This window comes from Crocuta crocuta, unplaced genomic scaffold (genome assembly GCF_008692635.1).
Source record: "Crocuta crocuta isolate KB4526 unplaced genomic scaffold, BGI_CrCroc_1.0 scaffold25, whole genome shotgun sequence".
In the NCBI taxonomy this organism is placed as follows: domain Eukaryota; kingdom Metazoa; phylum Chordata; class Mammalia; order Carnivora; family Hyaenidae; genus Crocuta; species Crocuta crocuta.
The window spans coordinates 13,187,007-13,206,228 of NW_027532015.1; the positions used below are offsets into that span (position 1 = coordinate 13,187,007).

At 43.2% G+C, this 19,222-nt stretch overlaps 1 protein-coding gene across 1 annotated transcript in view; it reads right to left on the reverse strand.

Moving 5' to 3' along the window:
- Positions 1–19,222, reverse strand: part of ARFGEF3 (ARFGEF family member 3) — a 153,186-nt gene that overhangs the window by 51,595 nt on the left and 82,369 nt on the right. The window contains exons 12-16 of the mRNA XM_077776166.1: positions 18,146–18,258; positions 16,467–17,377; positions 2,465–2,575; positions 2,350–2,360; positions 1,196–1,361 (exon numbers count right to left, since the gene is read on the reverse strand). Of these exons, the coding sequence (XP_077632292.1) occupies positions 1,196–1,361; positions 2,350–2,360; positions 2,465–2,575; positions 16,467–17,377; positions 18,146–18,258 (1,312 nt within the window). The remainder of the gene's footprint in view (positions 1–1,195; positions 1,362–2,349; positions 2,361–2,464; positions 2,576–16,466; positions 17,378–18,145; positions 18,259–19,222) is intronic.

Sequence of the window (19,222 nt, forward strand, 5' to 3'; positions counted from 1 at the left end):
TCTGGGAACTCAGATCAAATATAAGATGAGCCTAGAAATCTAATTTATGAAGGTCACTGATGACCAGTCTTGAGTACTTCCTGGTCTTTACCTGACATCATGGTGAAGCCATGAAAGGCCAGGAATGACTGTGTTTGTCCCCCTCCCCCCCGCCTGCAAATTCCATTATGACCACATCCCCTACTGCTCTCTATTCTCTCATGTAAAATTTTTCTTTTCCTTCTTTTTGAGAGAGAGAGACAGTGACAGAGAGAGTACGAGTAGGGGAGGGGCAGGGAGAAAAGGAGAGGGGGAATCCTAAGCAAATCCTACGCTCAGTGTGAAGCCCATTGTGGGGCTCAATCTCAAGACGGTGAGATCATGACCTGAGCTGAAATCTATAGTCGGATTCCTAAGTGAGCCACCCAGGTGCCCCACGTAAAATTTCTAATAAACAAGATTTTTAAAACTCAGGACACTGAAGACAAAGAGGCTGGGCAACTATTTGGTATTATTTCTCATTCTTGTGCAGCTGGGAAAGGAAGAGAGGACCTCTGATACGGATAGGCCGTGGGAAGGAAGCCAAGTTTAAAGTCAAGCATTCCAGGGGCGCCTGGGTGGCTTAGTCAGTTAAGCATCCAACTTTCACTTAGGTCATGATCTCGCGGTTCGTGGGTTCGAGCCCCGCGTCGGGCTCTGTGCTGACTGCCAGCTCAGAGCCTGGAGCCTGTTTCAGTCTGTGACTCCCTCTCTCTCTGACCCTCCCCTGCTCACGCTGTCTCTCTCTCTCTCTCCTAGAAATAAATAAAACATTAAAAAAATTTAAAAAAAAAAAGTCAAGCATTCTGGCAGCTCAGGAACACTGAATGATTAGGGTTATCTACTACCACGTGAGAGTTTCCAGGAATAATTCTTGGCTTCGTGCCCAGAAAGTACTTCATCTCCCTAGTAGAGGCCTATAGTTTTACCCTGACAGATGTGAGTGCTAAGTAGTCCTTATCTAATGGGCCACAGTGAGCCCTCCAGGGTCCGACATGAAAGACACAACATTCCTGTGAGGTGAATTCAAGACACCTCCCTGACGCCGTCACCAATTGCCGCGGGGGTGAGGGGGGTGGGGTTTGCAGTTGCTGTTTCAAGGCTGGCTTCTCTGAAAGGGGATCTCAGGCCCCTTCTGCCCGCCGAGCGCCACAGGGCCGTGTAAGGAGCCACTGACCGGTCAGCATGGTGATGAGTGGAAGGCTGTTATCCTCTGGGCTGCCCCAGTAGCCGGCTTCTCCGAGCATGTTCCTGTCGAGCACCTGATGGTAGAGTTCTTCAATCCAGGCCTGGGAGAAAACCATCAGCACCCCGCTGGTCTGGACCTGCTTCATGAACTCCTTCTACAGAGAGGAACACAGGAGAAGGTGACCAGAGAGGATCCCCTGCAAATGAACAGGCTCCTCTACTGCCTATTTCTTTCACAGGGGCCCCACCCTGGTCAAGGCTTCCAGGAAAACCAAAACCTGTTGATTGGGAGTGGGGGAGGGGCGGCAAGGAAAGGGGGAAGCAAAATGGAGAAGTCCTAAATTTCATGAAGTTCCTTTCACTTGTGAGATCTTTAAAAAAAATTTTTTTAAGTGTTTATTTTTGAGAGAGAGAGAGAGACAGAGCGTGAGCAGGGGAGGGTCAGAGAGAGAGGGAGACACAGAATCCGAAGCAGGCTCCAGGCTCTGAGCTGGCTGTCAGCACAGAGCCTGATGCGGGGCTGGAACTCGCAAACCAGGAGATCATAACCTGAGCTGAAGTCGGACACTTAATTGACTGAGCCACTCAGACGCCCCTACTTATATCTTTTTAAGAAACCCGTATAAGGATTAAGAACACTGCGCTTCCTATTTTTACTCTTTGATGTGTGGGGGGGATTAGAAGTAGCACAGATGAAGGAACACAGCAGCTCCCCCTCACTGCCCCAACGGCAGCAGAGACAGAATGCGTTCCCTGGAAAAGCGTATGTGCCTCAAGAGATACTTGACTTACACCCGTGAAGTCGCCAGTTACCCTCGGGAATTTGTCAGTTACCAAGTAAACGAATGCTTGTGGATTCTCTTCATTCAGCTCTGGCGAACTGGCATCAGGGTCACACCACGGAGTGGCTCCCTCGCCAGAGCACATCCACCATGGCGCTCATTCCACAGCTTACAGCAGGTGCTTTGTTAAGGACAAGTGGCAGCTTAGTTCTGGGTCACGAGTAGATCTGGGTACATTCCGGAGACAATCAAGGGTCTTCCTGACACAGCCCAGCCTTGGTTTTCGGTAAAGGGGACCACACCCCGCCCATCTCCAGACGTTCCTGAACATTCTGGTCACCTGTTTCTGAATGCGGCTTACACTCGAGTGTGTTCAACGACGCCACCGTGAAATCACGAGGCCCCCCNGCCGGCCTGTGGCCCACGGCGCCATGCACGGCGCCCCCTATTCCCCGCCACAGCCCCGCAGGGCTCACCCACCGCCGAGTCGCCGGGACACCGGCGCCCGGCGCCGCAGGGTCTGGGCGTGACCGCGCACTCACTNCTGAGGCTGCCGCTCCCGTCGAATCCGGGAGAGTGCATCATGCCTGCGGGAGAGAGGCAAGAAACCCGGCTAGACCCGCTTACGGACGGCCGTGACCCAGCCCTAGGGGCGGAACATGCATCTTGTGGGACGCTCGGGTAAAGAAACTAGTCAGCAAGGAGTATGGGGAGGGTCGGATCCACGCCCTGGCCTGGTGGGGAGGCGCATGCCCTCTCGAGGGCATCTGTTGGGCAAATTTTGAGCAGCCACCTACCAACTACTTTGGTAAAATCACTCTGACCCCCTAAGTCTCAGCTTCTTATGAGTAGGCAGGATAATCAACGGCATCCGTCTCTCATCTCTCGCTCAGGGTCTCTAACGACTTCCCAGTCGTCCCATCACAGTATAAATAAAACCCGCACTCCTCCTCTCTCCTCACTTCCCACTTCCCACAGCCCCCTGAACCTGTGCTGCTCCTAGACCACACTAAGACTGGGCCTGCCTCAGGGCCTTTGCATTTGCTCTTGCCACTCCCCAGAAGACTCTCTCAAGATCTCTGGAGGATATCCTCCCTTCTTTCGGGTTTCTGCTCAAGCATCAGCTTTACAGAGAGCTTCCCTTTCGATTCCATCTAAGACAGCACCCCCCACCCCGATTACCCCCTGCAATATTCCTCCTCCTCACAATGCACTGTTTTCATTGCCTCGATGTCATTTATTCTACCCAACATTCTATTAACATGTATTTATTGTCTGCTGTCACTACTATTATCTACTTTTATGTAAGGTCTGTAAGACGGGGAGGCTTTGTTAGTTTTGTTCCCTACAAAATCCCCAGTGCCTAGAACAGTGCCTGGTATATAGAAGAGCCTTAAAAAATATTTCCTCAATGAATAAAAATAAATAGACACATTTTTATGAGAACTAGATGCGGTAAGGCATGTAAGACGCTTAGTGCAGTAACTCACAAATCCATACTTTTCTGAAAGTAATAATGTTCCTCAAAAAACAAAACCTGAATTACCATATGAGCCAGTAATTACACTCTTTAGGATGCAGGATGTTCCAAAGAATTAAAAGGTGGGATTTGAGCAGATACTTGTATGCCAATTTCATTGCAACAGGATTCACAATTGCCAAAGGAGATGACTGAAGTGTCTGTCAACAGATGAATGGATACACAAAAGATGGTAGATACGCACCATGGAGTTCTAATACATGCTACACCATGGATGAACCTTGCAAATGTGCTGAGTAAAATAAGCCAGGCACAAAATGACAAATGCTGTAGGATCCACGTAAGTGAGGTACAGGCAAGAACAGGCAAATTTATGGAGACAGAAAGTAGATTAGAGGTTACCAGGGGCTGGGGAAGAAGACTTTCTCTTTGGGATGATAAAAAAAAAAAAAGTTCTGAAAATAGTGGTGATGGGTGTACAACATTGTGGATATGGTGAGTAACACTGAATTGTACACATAAAAATGGTGAAAATGGCAAATTGTAAGTTATATACATATATATGTTTATCACAATTAAAACAAATTAAATTAATTAAAACAAATTTAATTAAAACAAAACCATTGAACTGTTCCCTCTAAATGGGTGAACTGTATGCTATGTGACTTTTACCTAAATAAATTTTATTTCAATAAATCTTTTAAATAAGGAAACAGTTTCAAAAATATATATAAAGGAAGAGCTTTTCGTTTTTCCGTCATTACTTTTTCTAAACATTATTTTTCTAAACATTANAAATTTAATTAAAACAAACAAAACCATTGAACTGTTCCCTCTAAATGGGTGAACTGTATGCTATGTGACTTTTACCTAAATAAATTTTATTTCAATAAATCTTTTAAATAAGGAAACAGTTTCAAAAATATATATAAAGGAAGAGCTTTTCGTTTTTCCGTCATTACTTTTTCTAAACATTATTTTTCTAAACATTATTTTCTATTTTATGCTTAATAAGATTTTCATTTTGAAGGGCTCCTTGTGCTTCATAGAAATTAACTGAAAGAGAGAAAAAAACTCAACTATATCAACTATATCTCCTGCTTTAAAGATGGGGTCATTCAGGGGCACCTGTGTGGCTTAGTCAGTTAAGTGTCTGACTTTGGCTCAGGCCACGATCTCACTGTTCGCAAGTCTGAGTCCATGTGGGGCTCTGTGCTGACAGCTTGGAGCCTGGAGCCTGCTTCAGATTCTGTGTTTCCCTTTCTCTCTGTCCCTCCTCCACTTGTGCTCTGTCTCTCAAANTAGAGAATGTGGAGGAACAAAAATCTCTCAAGTTGGCTTCTCTTCATCTGGTCCTATGTTGGCCTCAATGCTCCACTTGGTTCTGTGAACACCCTGATGCTAAATTTAGGAATGTGGCTGAAACAGCCCATCCTAAATGTATGCATGCAAATGACACATGTGCATATGCTCTTCAGATGCCTAAAATGATCCTATAATCAAAAGTGTACCTCTTTGGGCACCTGGGAGACTCAGTCGGTTGAGTGTTCTACCCTTGGTTTCAACTCAGGTCACGATCTCACAGTTTGCGAGTTTGAGCCCTGCATCAGGCTCCGTGCTGACATTGAGGAGCCTGCTTGGAATTCTCTCTCCTTATCTCTCTGCCCCTCCCCCGCTCGCCCTCTCTATTAAAAGAAACAAACTTTAAAAAATATACCTCTTCTATGAAATGTAAGAATTTTCAAAACTAACAAATACATTGGAAACACAAATTTGTAACTGGAATGCTTACTTCTATCCTTGTGAATTTCTTAATGAATACGCTAGCAAGAGAAAATGGGCCAGAAGAAGTTTTTAAAGTTGAAAAATCTTCAAGACCTTTGCTTATTTGAGAACTATATAAACATTTTTTGCTGGGATTAGGTATATATGTCATTCCAATAAAACCACTTTATGCAAAAGTAGGCATCCTCTCTTCCTTCCTTCAAGAACTTTGCAGCTGCCACAAGAGATTTTTTTACTGAGGCCACTTTGTGATCATAGGTGGAGGTGCATTTACAAAAGGAGGGTTGAGAGCAGGATTGAAAAATGACACCCTTGGTCAGAATATGAACACTGGATTCCCGCCCTGATGGTCCAGAGGAACACTCCACACCCTTAAGCTCCTGGTGGGGTTGCTTCTAGCCTCTGGAGGAGATAAAGGACACAAGATCAGTCTCTTTCCATGGCAAATAGAAGAATTCAGCATTGGTGGGTATTTATCCAGGAGAGAAAGGAATATTTGAGTTCCTGAACCAGGAAAACAGAATTTGCAAGTGGCTCTGAGCTTAGGAATCAGTAATAATTTCTTTGAAGATTTTAAAACCAACTACTATTTACCTCGGAACATGTTTTGGAAAACCGAGCACATGCTCAGGTGTTGAAAAGGAAGAAGGTAGCTGAGATGTCTGCTGACACAGAGACCCAAATCATTAGCGGAGGTGTGACAGTGTCCCGGAAGGCACTGCTAATGGGGTTGCGGGGTTTGGAAATCATCTCAGACCTGTTAGAAGCAAGCCGTGGGTCCCGGCCTCCCTCTCTAGGCCGGCTACATTTCTTACATCACAAGGAGCTGGCAAATTTGAGAATAAAACAAAAGGATGTTTTATAGTTCACTGGTGATGTTAATAATGAAATAACACAATAGCTGTAATTTATTAAGTGATTTCTAATTTTTAGAACCAATCTCTTCTCGTACATTATTTCTTTTGACATTATCAATTGCCTTCCTCTATTTTATAAGTAAGGCCAGTGTCTCAGAAATATTCAAGTAATTTACCTAAAGTTATATAGCCAGAAATTGGCAAAGGTCTTTTGCTTATAAACTCCAGGCATTTTGCACTATGACATGTCGTATTTGCTTCCAGTGTTGTGAAAAGACTTCCCTCTATCATGTCCCTCTTTAATAGATACTTTATTTTACATTCATCCTGATTGGGGTTCATTGAAGTGTTATAAATTTGGAGTGACCAACTATAGGAACTATGACCTTTAGCACATTCTGGCTATTTGCTTTTTCCAGCATTCTGTAACTAACGTTCATCGTCTCCTTCTATATTAACATGTTCTTTACTGTCAGGAGCAGGATGATGGCTCACTAGCTAGATTGGTTACCAGCAAAAACCTGGATGTAAGATTAGCATAAATGACCTTGAAGTATCTTCTCCATGTCTTAGATAATTTAGTGTGTCTTTTAAAATACAAATTAAATACTTATGTGAAACATTTAACAGTACAGAAAAATTTTAAAAATAAGAATAATACTTCCTGCTTCTCCCAAGTCCCAATGATACCCATCCCAGATCATACTATACACACTTTATTGAAACTTGCCATTTTCTTAGCAATATATGTTAGATATCTCTGGATATGAGCACTTCAAGGTCTGCCTCATTCTTTTCAAATAACTGTGCATATAGTACTGCATGTTTAGAGTGTGATTTACTTAAGTAAATGCTCTACTGCTAGATATTTATATAGTTTCAATTATGAAAAGAGCTGAAATGATGTGATAGCTTTTAGCACTTATGCAAGTGTATCTGTGGGCTAAACTCCCTAAAGCAGAATAAAGACATATATTAAGTTTGATAGATATGGCCTAATAGCTTTCAAATAGTTTTATATCAATTTTTCTTCCTACCAGTGGTGCCTAAGAATAATGTACCCACTCGGCAACACTGGGCATTATCAATTTTCTAAAACCTTGTAATGATATCATGTGATTTTTGGTTGCATTTCTATTCACTAATAACAAAGTAGCAGAAAGAGAAATTAAGAGAACAATTCCCCCAAACTGTCCCCAAAAGAATCAAATACCCAGCAATAAACTTAACCAAGGAGGTGAAAGACCTGTACTATGAAAACTATAAAACACTGATAAAAAATACTGAAGATGACACAAATAAATGGAAAGATATTCTGTACTCATGGCCTGGAAGCATTAATATTGTTAAAATGTCCATACGACCCAAAACAAACTTTATCAAAATACGAATAGCACTTTTCACAGAACTAGAATAATCCTAAAATTTGCATGGAACCTCAAAAGACTCCAAAATATCCAAAGCAATCTTCAGAAGGGTAACATAGTCTCAGATTTCAAGATATCCTACAAAGCTGTAGTAATCAAAATTGTATGGTACTGTCACAAAAATACACACATAGATCCATAGAACAGAATGGAGGTCCTAGAAATAAAACCATGCTTTTATAGTCAATTAATCTACAACAAATGAGGCGAGAGTATACAATGGGGAAAAGACAGTCTCTTCAGTAAATGCTGCTGGGAAAACTAGACAGCTACTTGCAAAAGAAAACTGGATCACCTTCTTGTACTATACACAAAAGTTAACTCCAAATGGATTAAAGACCTAAATGTGAGACACAAAACCATTGAACTCCTAGAAGAAAAGAAGCAGTGATTTCTTGTACATTGGCCTTAGCAACAGTTTCTAGATATGTATCCTCAGGCAAGGGAAACAAAAGCAAAACTAAACTATTGGGATTTCAACAAAATTAAAAGCTTTTGCCCAACAAAGGAAACCATCAATAAAACAAAAACGCAACCTGCTAAATAGAAGATATTTGCAAGTAATATATCCAATAAGGGGATGAAATCCAAATATATAAAGAACTTGCACAACGCAACACCAAAGACCAAATAATCTGATTAAAAATGGGCAGAGGACTGGGGTGCCTGGGTGGCTCAGTCGGTTAAGCATCTGACTTTGGCTCAGGTCATGATATCATGGCTTGTGGGTTTGAGTCCTGCATCTGGCTCTGTGCTGACAGCCCAGAGCCAGAAGCCTGCTTCAGATTCTGTGTCTCCCTCTCTCTCTGCCCCTCCTCCACTCACTCTCTCTCCAAAAAAAAAAAAAAAAGAATAAAAAAATGGTCAAAGGACCTGAATAGACATTTTTCCAAAGAAGACACACTGATGGCTGACACACAAAAAGATGATCCCTATCACTAATCATCAGAGAAATGCAAACCAAACCAAAACCACAACAAAAGATCATCTTATACCTGTCAGAATTGCTAGAATAAAAAAGACAAGAAATAACAGTATTGGTGAGGGTGTAGTGAAAAAGGAACCCTCATGCACTGTTGGCAATGTAAATTGGTACAGCCACCATGGATAACAGCATGGAGGTCCCTCAAAAAATATAACTACTATATGATTTAATAACTCCATTACTGAGTATTTACCCAAAGACAATGGAAGGGATGAAAATATGCACCTCCATGGTTGTTTATTGTACCATTATTTGTAATAACCAAGTATAGAAGCAATCCAAGTGTCCATCCATACATGAATGGATAAAGAAGATGTGGTACACACATACACACACACACACACACACACACACAGTGGATTATTATTCAGCCATCAGAAGAATGAGATCCTGCCTTTTGTGACAACATGGATGCATCTAGAAGGTATGCTTAGTGAAATAAGTCAGAGAAAGACAAACCTCTTATGATTTCACTTATATGTGGAATCCAAAACACAAATGCATAAATAAACAAACAAAAAGCAGAAACAGACTTGGTAATTCCAGAGAACAAACTGATGGTGGCCAGAGGGAATGTGAAAGCATAAGCAAAATGGGCCCAGGGGACTGGGAGAAACAGCTTCCAAGTATAGAATGAGTAAGTCATGGGAATAAAAGCCACAGCATAGGGAATGTCGTCAATGGTGTTGTGATATGGTGTATGGTGACAGCGGGGAACTGTACTTGCTGTGAGCATAGTATAATGTATCGACGTGTCCAATCACTGTGTTGTACACCTGTAGCTAGTGTAACATGGTGTCAAGTATATTTCAACTAAAACAAAAGATTACACTATTTTATGTGGTGACATATTTCTTTAAGTCTATAGTTCTAGTTTTTATATACCATTACTGCTTTATTTTCTGATGATAGAAGCTATGAGAAAGAAAAATGTTTAAGAGATTTGGAAAAAGGTACAAAGAAGAAAAAGAAAATAAAAGCAGTCTGTAATTATACCATCCTGAGATAATTATTAACATTTGATGTTAATTTTGAATCTTTTCAAAACTTACATTATGACCATTAACCGTATCATTAAATATTACTTGAAAACATCCTTTCAAATAGCTACATAATTTCATAAATGGAGGTATTATAACTCAGTTAGCTTTCCCCTTATTTAGGGGCATTTAGGTTATTTCTGATATTTTTGCTGTGAAATACTATCATATACATATTGACATATAAATCTCTGCTTCAGTTTCTGTTCCCTTAGTATAAATTCCCGAGATGCTCTCGGGAGCCAACGTGATGACGGGGTTCCATGGGAGTCTGTCAGGACTTGGAAAACTGTCACACATTCGCTGGGCTACAGTCTGTGACTGTACTTTCAATTCCAGCAAGTCAACTCCAGAGGGTTCTGTGTTTTTTTTTTTTAATAGTTTATTGTCAAATTAGTTTCCACATAACACTCAGTGCTCATCCCCACAAGTGTCCTCCTCCATGCCCATCCCCCCTCCCCCCCACATCCATCAGTCCTCAGTTTTTGTCAGCATTCAAGAGTCTCTCATGGTTTGCCTCTCTCCCTTTCCCCCACCATTTCCGCCCTTCTTCTCCCCCTTGTTCCTCTGTCAAGTTCCTCCTAATCCTCCTATACGTGCAAACATATGATATTTGTCCTTCTCTGCCTGACTTATTTCGCTCAGCATAACACCCTCAAGGTCCATCCATGTTGCTACACATGGCCAGATTTCATTGTTTCTCATTGCCATGTAGTATTCCATGGTATAGATAAACCACATCTTCTTGATCCATTCATCTGTTGATGGACACTTAGGCTCTTTCCATGTTTTAGCTATTGTGGAGAGTGCTGCTATGAACATTGGGGTACATGTGCTCCTATGCCTCAGCATTTCTGTATCCCTTGGGTAAATTCCTAGCAGTGCTATTGCTGGGTCATAGGGGAGTTCTATTGTTAGTTTCCTGAGGAACCTCCACACTGTTTTCCAGAGGGGCTGTACCAGTTTACATTCCCACCAACAGTGTAGGAGGGTGCCCGTTTCTCCACATCCTCGCCAGCATCTAGAGTTCTCTGATTTGCTCATTTTAGCCACTCTGACTGGTGTGAGGTGGTATCTCAGTGTGGTTTTGATTTGTATTTCCCTGATGAGGAGGGATGCTGAGCATCGTTTCATGTGTCTGTTGGCCATCTGGATGTCCTCTTTGGAGAAGTGAGGGTTCTGTGTTCTTGAACAGTGTCTCTGATTTACCCATCCATTCATCCTCCGTTCCCCAGCCCACCCAGCCTTGTAGATAGAGTGCAATACTAAGGATAGGTCTCTGAGCCACACCTTGCAGATCTGTACCCTGGCATCACCACTTTGTAGCTGTGTGCCTTGTTTGAATTACTACTTGACCTCTCTGTGCCCCAGTTTTCTCGCCTATAAAACGAGGAGAATAATACTGCCTACCCTATGGGATTATTATGACTATTAAATGAATCAGTATACATAAAACCCTTCATCAATGCAGGGCATACAGGAAGTGCTATGTTCATACTAGCTATTATTGTTCTTACAGATACACATAAATGCTGAAAAACAACTCCAAGAAAAGACGCCAAGATATTTCAGAGGCAATCTCTGGGTAGTATATAATTATGCTTTCTTGTCTTCATATTATATTCTCTAAATTTCATATTTCACAAATGCCAGGGTTTTGGAGGAGGATTTTGTTAGATTACTTATTCCCTAACACTGCTTCCAGAATACTTTTCTTCCTCTCCTTATTAACTTTTTTAATGTTTATTCATTTTTGAGATAGAGAGAGAGACAGGCAGTGCAAGTGGGGCAGGGGCAGAGAGAGAAGGAGACACAGAATCTGAAGCAGGCTCCAGTCTCTGAGTTGTCAGTACGGAGCCCAGTGTGGGGCTTGAACCCATGAACCACAAGATCATGACCTGAGCTGAGGTCAGAAACTTAACCAACTGAGCCACCCAGGTGCCCCATTCCTCCTCTTATTAAAGCACAGAAACCAACCGACTCCACCAGTCATCTTGGTAAGTGAGGAAGCATTAGGTCAAAGTCATATATTAACAATGTGAGGGCAGAGAGCCTCACGGGGCGCAGGACAGCCTACCTCAGGCATAATTTAGGGGAAACAAGTAGAATCTTTTTCTTAAACACTTGAGTTTTCCATGAACTATAAACAAATCCAATCCTAACTGACAGAGAGGCAGGATAACACATTCACTTACTTATTGGAGGTCTTCTTCCTGTATTTTACCTCTTGTATTCCAGAAAGATACTGAGTTCCATTTGTATTACCATCTCCTGGGCTATTTAAATCCCCGGGCCAAAAAACTGAAGCTGGAAAGAGCATACTTGCCTTCCTGGTTTTGCACCCACAAAGCCAAAACTCCTTCCAGAAACTGTGTCCCATTCCCAGAAGGCAGTGAGAGGAGGGAGTAAGCAGTGAGGCAGAGGAACGAGACTCCTAAATGGGCAGGGGATGGAGGTCTGTCAGTGGCTTTCCGCTGCCTGGCAGTGCCGGGGGGCCTGGGCAGGGCCCCAGAGGAGGACAGACAGTGGTGCCCAGCCTTGACAGAGCAGCCCAGGCCCCACGCTGGCAAGTCGGGCAGCAAGATCATGGGTACCAAGGAGTCTGTGAAACAGACAATGGGGGGTCCCTGGCCACGTGAGAGGCAAAAGGTCTCCCTGTGCAGATCCCACATGAGCCCCAGCTTCTGGTTTTGCCCTGGAATGGAGACCCGAGGGATAGGATCAAATGCTTGGCCCGCCAGGCTGGCTGGGGGTCTGGAGTCAGATCTGCTGTAATTTAAAGAAACAGACATTTCTTGCATAATGGAGATTCATACTCGCTGTACGATCTTTTATGAAATCTACATTATAAATACCAAATCGCTTGTAATGAGCCATACATGCGGTCACGGGGAATCTCAAGATCGTAACTGAACACCACTAACTGAAGGAACGGCAATCCCAAAGCCAAACGCCCGTGCACCGCAATTCATTGCTGTGCGAGGCTGGCTCTTGCCTTTTCGTCCCCAAGGAGCCACCTTGCACAGATGCACTCTGTTCTATGCAGGAAGAGGCAGGCACTTCTGCAACTGTCCCAGCTCGTGTCCACTAACCATCTTTATAAAACCCATTTTGTCTGAAGGTTTTCAAGCTCCCCCACCGTGAGAAACTAACAGGTTTCAAACGAAAGGCTCTCTTGAATCATGTGCAATTAAGGGAGCTCATTTTAACTGTATGTTAGTTGTCTGAGGACAGGAGTGTCTGAGAAACGGTGAGTGAGTCTGATCTCAGCCAGCAGGGCAGACCCTGATAACAAGTCAGGGACAAGCGCTCAATGGGAGTTGTTGGCAAAATAAGGTTTAAAGCTTTTGAGAAGTAAATAATGAACAAAATATCTGGGTTGTCACTCAGGGAGGCTGTCTCTTCTCCCGGTCTCCTGTTACTTTTTAAACTTTGTCTTGGGTGAACAAAGGCCATCTGCCCTCTCCCTGGTCCCTGTGGGAAACAGATATTTCTTTTTTTTTTTTTTTTACTAATCTTTCACATTGGAGGTGATGCTCGCATGCGCACTGGACCCAAGCCAGCGTCCGGCAGCTTTGGATGACCCACAGCTATGGGCAATGTGGTCCATTAAACCACAGCGGTCTCTGAGGAGAACGAGCTTATTGGTAGCAGAACCACAGAGTGATGGGGCTGTAATTTGGAAAGACAGACCAACTCCTAACTGCTGAAAGCATTGTGGAGGTGACTAGACCTTAAAAGTCAAACGACTAAAACAGTTACAGGCAATTACTAAAAATTATATTCGGAAACAATGAAGAGATTTTGAAGTGTCTTTTCAATGTTTTGATTCCTATGTGTAAAAATTAAGGTGACAACAACATATTGGGTCTGGTGGGACATTTTACTGACCTCTAAAATTTGAGCAGTTTGCAACTTCCGTGGGGCCACATTCTGGCCAAATAAAACATTCATTCGAGCTCTGTTTGGCATGTATTGTAAACAAGTATTGATTTGACAGGCACAAAAACACAAATGTTAAGATTTGCTTTAGCTCCAAATTTTATAAAAGGCTTTGCTAGGATTACATTTCCTAGCTCTCATAGGAGATGAAGCAGGGCCCTTGTGAGTCCGTCTTTCCTGGTATGACAACTCATTTATCTGGAATTACTTGGGGATGTTGTTTGTAAATATGACGTTATCTGAATGTTAGATCTTACATTATTTGATTGCTGAAATTTCTGCAGCTGAGTTACTTTGTATGGATTATTTTAATTCTAAATAGAAGGCCCTAAATATAATTGTACCATTTCTTTTTTTTTTTAATGTTTTATTTATTTCTAGGAGAGAGAGAGAGAGAGAGACAGCGTGAGCAGGGGAGGGTCAGAGAGAGAGGGAGTCACAGACTCTGAAACAGGCTCCAGGCTCTGAGCTGGCAGTCAGCACAGAGCCCGACGCAGGGCTCAAACCCACGAACCGTGAGATCATGACTTAAGCGAAAGTCGGACGCTTAACCGACTAAGCCACCCAGGCGCCTCATAATTTTACCATTTCTTGATGATTCAAGGCCATCATTATTGCAACCGGTGGTGGTGCTGTGATCTGATATACAGCTGCTCTTTGGGACCACTGATGTCTGCTGGCCTGTGTGCCTTGGGACCAGGGACACCAAGCTGGTCAGAGCAGGCTGCTGGGCCCCCCTCTCCTGGTGCATATTTCTAGGTGAGAAGAAGTACTCAGAGGCCCCATGGGCTCAGGGTCCCTACCAAGCCCCATCCAAAGGGGAGTGAACGAACATTCCTTCCAACTCAGGCTTTACTCATGACTCCTTCAGCCCATCAACTATTTCACATGTTAGGGGACCAAAGTGCAAGCTCATGAATCTACAGTCAATAAATATTTATTGAGAATAAGACATGCATATCTTATGGCCCCTGGTTCAGAGCACAGTGAAGCTTCTCTATAAGTGTTGACTAAGTGTGTGTGTGTGTGTGTGTGTGTGTGTGTTTGACGGGGAGAGAGAGAGAGAGAGATGCACAAACGCATACTAGCAATGTTCAATAAAACAGTGTCAAATTTAATGACAGTGGCATAAAAGATCTTAGGGATGAATATAATTTTTAAGAAGAATATTTATACATTATCTCAGTGTTTAAATGAAACATGAAATTTGCATGTGTGTGTGTGTGTCCCTTCACACAAATCAAAGATCCCAACTTTATTTTTGTTTCTAACTCCAAAAGAAAAAATATGAAGAAAAAATGTCAGGTAGCCTCAAAAATAGGTATCTTCATGTCTTACAAAGAGGCACAGCGCAGTTAGTAAACCTCAGAAATTATATGCATCTCTTTCTAACCTCCAGATAGGTTGAGAAATCCAGAAGTATTACTCTAGGGTTAAAAGTTCTGTATTTCTGCTGGTGCTTACAACCTTGGATCATTCTTATATTTAAAAAATGTCCTTCCTCAAATACACCTGGATTAAAGTGTCTTTTTCTGTCCTTTTGACAAAGGACATTCTAGTCAGTTTCTTAAAGATACTTATTAAGCTACCTCTTAACAACACAGCAGTCAGCTTCGACCAAGTTCCAGTAACTGGACTAGAATTTGTTTTGTACCTCTGTGTGATGTGGTCTTTGTTGGAAGATCAAAATGAGTTAGACATGGTTGGAGTGCTCACGGAGCTGAAAGTACAGAGAGGGGAAGGTGGATGCATTCACGAGTAACTATGACAAATGTGGTGCGTGCAATGACAAACACATGCTCAAGGCTCAGTGATGGAAGAGCAAATGGTGATCTTGACTTTGGGAAGTTCTGTGTTTGTTCTCAGGGTTAGTCCTTTCTATGTGAGCACAAGCCCAGCAAGGTCCATCCACCTCAGTCGTCTGTGGTCAAGAGACCCTTAAATGTCAGGGGAAGGCACAGTTGAACACCCAAGAATCAGGCACTCAGTTATTCCTGCCATAAAGGTTTTCCACTCTTCCTTCCTTTCTTTCTGTAGTACTGTGAGAGAACAGAAAGTATATATATTGGTCTGTGCCCATTTCTTGGCACACAGCTCCTAAAAAATCCTTATAATTTCCTAAGTGACATGAACCCTAGATGCATCTCTTGTTCTGATATTGGTCTTTGACCCATCCCGATTCCTAAAACCCTTGTAAATGCCTAAGTGACAAGAGCACTAGGGACATCTTTTGTTCCAAGGAGGCAACTCTGGGTGGGCTCCTGGATGGGGGCTGGTCTCCAGAATGACCAAGATGCTGGAATATCAGATGCTGGAAGTTCAGACTATATTGGGAAGACAGCCTACATCTGATCCAAGGCCGCTTTTAAATTAGCTTTACAGGGGCGCCTGGGTCGCTCAGTCAGTTAAGCGTCTGACTCTGGATTGCAGCTCAGGTCATGATGTCACCATTTGTGAAGACTGAGTCCCGTGAGGGGCTCTGTGTGGATATCAACGAATCTGCTTGGGATTCTCTCTCTCTCTGTGCCCCTCCCGCACTTCTGCTCTTTCAAAATAGATAAACTTGAAAAATTAGTTTGCAAAGTGATATACCAAAAGTGCAATGCTTTGTGATTTTTAGACACTAAGGAATAGAAACAAACATACTAAGAACTGAATGTTTTGAGAGTCAGATTGTCATTTTGTCTCAGTCAGCAGCAGCTTTCTAGAATGCAGTTACCTCTTACTGGTTGCTCTGCATGGTATACATCTATCAACCTCGGAATATTCCAGCCATTGACTGCCCAGGATTCGAACAAACCGCCACCAGTAAGTCTTACGATCTTTGCTCTCTTCAAATACAAGAAACCTCAAGAGTCATTAGGATGCTTTGAGCACCTGAAGTAAGGCAGGATGGTAATTTCCCATCGAGGCCGAACGCTCTGAATACTCTGACTCTATGGCAAAAGCTTATTCTACAAACCTGAGCAGAAGGTGGAGGCGAAGTTCTGGAGGGCGGTGTCCACCTCTTCCACGCTGGGCAGGGCCAGTAGGCGGGGCAGGAGGCTTTCCAGGGACTGCAGGAACAGCCTGGCGCTGTGCTGGTCGGCCTCCTGGTTCTTCAACAGTTTCAGGGACAGAGCGGCAGTCCGCAGGGACCTGTGGCCCAGGCAGTCCCGAGGGGTCTGCTCTTCGTCGGCCAGGGAGCCGTTGTCTGACCCGATGTCCGACACATCAGACCGGCCCGAGTCCTTCTCTGCCGCCATCGAGTACTGATCACAGGAGTCGAACTCGGTCCGCGAAAGGTCCTGGTCATCTACACTGAAATTGCTCTCGCTGTACCGGGAGCCGTAGGACCTCATTCTGCAGTCCACCGACAGGAAGTTTGTTATGTCGGGGTAGGCAACCGTGTGGCTCCTCTGGACCACGTCCGGCTGGTCGACCGCTTCGGGCTCCGACACTTTGCTCAGGGTCTCCTTGCTCTCCGGCTGGGCCAGAGACTTGAGGCTGTGCTTGTGGTTGTCGGAGCGGTCCTCGGGCGTGGTCTGGCCCAGCTCGCCCTCCAGAGTGGTCTGGCCCGTGTCTGTGGTCACACTGATGCTGATGTCGGGGCTCCTCTCATTCCCCGCCTCCCATGGCGTGTGCTCCGAGGACAGGACGCGCCGCTGCCAGCGGAAGTCGGCCTCGTTGATCTCCATGGAGTCCCGGCTCCACTCTGCCCCGTCCTTGAGCTCCTCCAAGCGCAGCAACAGGAGCTGTACTTGGCCTTCGCTCAAGCCCTTGCCCTGGCTCAGCTCGTCCAAGGCCCCGAGCAAGGTGCAGACGCAGGACACGGCGGCATAGCAAGCCTCGATGCCACCCTTGATGCATGCTTCGGTCATGCCATCCATGATGCTAAGGGTTCAAGGGAGAAAACAACATCGGCATGGGAAACGTGGAAGAATGCTCCAGAATGAACAAGGCGTGAGTCTGGCAAACAGGACACAGTATTCAAAACAGATCCTCTGCTCTACATGATATGAAATGGTCTGGGCAAAAAGTAAAATGAAACCAATATGCTCAGGCTGGCAGAGGACACCCTCCAGGTAAAGTGGCCCACCTTGAATCACATGCCCTCTTGGTTGGCTGGTTTATCTGGAGACACACAAAACTCCCAGGCAGGAGTTTGTAATCTCTACAAGGACAGACACTGTATAATCTCACTTTTGGATTATGTTCATTTTTTTCAAAAAGCACGCAGTTGTAATGGCTATATGATAATGAGGACACCCTCTATCAAACATATTCCTGAACAGATGCAGGTGACTACAACTACTGCAAATCAGATGATGTTCCATTTTCTAGGGGAGCTACAAGTAGAGGAATCTTACAGCTATAGCACTGGAATTCAAAACGTTTTCCCCCAACATAAACCTATGAATAATTTTTGTACATTTCATTTTGTACACTGCATTTAGCTCAGCATGACAATATGGAAAGTTACGGGATTATACTAAATTGAGATAAGACTTCTCATATGGCTTGTGGGAACATTATTAAACAATAACACTCCATGTAAGGCAGACTCGTAAACATTTCAGGGACTTAAAAACAAGGTCAAGTGTATTCAGAGAAGCATCGCTCGCCAAGCAATAGTAGATGGAAAAGGGGAATGTATCATACAGTTTGAGAAGATCCAGATGGGACTTTCTTTTTGAAATTGATCTTTTTCTGGATTCTTGTTCAGTAGAGCTGGGTCCTGCCAAATCACAGAGGCGCTGTGGGCTCCCAAGTAGCTTTAAGAAAAAAAAAAATAACAGTAAAGTGAGTATGATAAAAAAGTACAAGGTTTTAAAACTGTGAGTTCAAAGAAACATATACTTTCTTTATTGATTGATACACTCTAAAAAAAAAAAACCCGTCAACTATTTGGAACTAGAAATCTTAAAACTGATCTAAGTATTCATCGTGTCACAGAGTATGCATAGGGTTCCCAGGTCCTCAGTTCAGGACTGGCTTAGACAAATTTTCAAAGGGGTTGTTTCAAAACCTTTTATAGCACAGAACAATAAAGCACTTTCTTCTACGTTCTTTAGTGAGAATGGCCTCTAATGTAACTTCCCTCTACTCTTTGTCTCACTTGGCTATCAGAGTTAGCTAGCTGCAAAAACTGGATTGATTAAGTGTACATGGAACATTCTCCAGGATAGATCATATGTGAGGGCACACACAAGTCTTAAGTTTAAGAGAACTGAAATCATATCAGGAGTCTTTTCTGACCCCATTGGCATGAAGCTAGAAATTACATGAAGAAAACTGGAAAATTCACAAATATGTGAATTACAAACAACATGCTACCAAACAACTAATGGGTCAAAAAAGAAATCGAAAGAGAAATTAAAAAATACCTTGAGACAAACCAAAATGGGAATACAACATCCCCAAATTTATGGGATGCAGAAAAAGCAGTTTCAAGAGAAAAATTTGAAGCAGTACATGCCTACTTCAAAAAATAAGTAAAGTCTCAAACAATAATGTAACATTATTCTTTATGGAACTAGAAAAAGAACAGGTGAAGCCTAAAGTTAGTAGAAAGAAGTAAATAAGAAAGGTTACAGCAGGGATAAATGAAATAGAGACTAAAAAATGATAGAGAAGATCAATGAAACTAAAAGTTGGTTCTTTGGAAAGATAAAATTGACACACTTTTACTAGACTCACCAGGAAAAAAAAACTGGAAGATTTAAATAAAATCAGAAA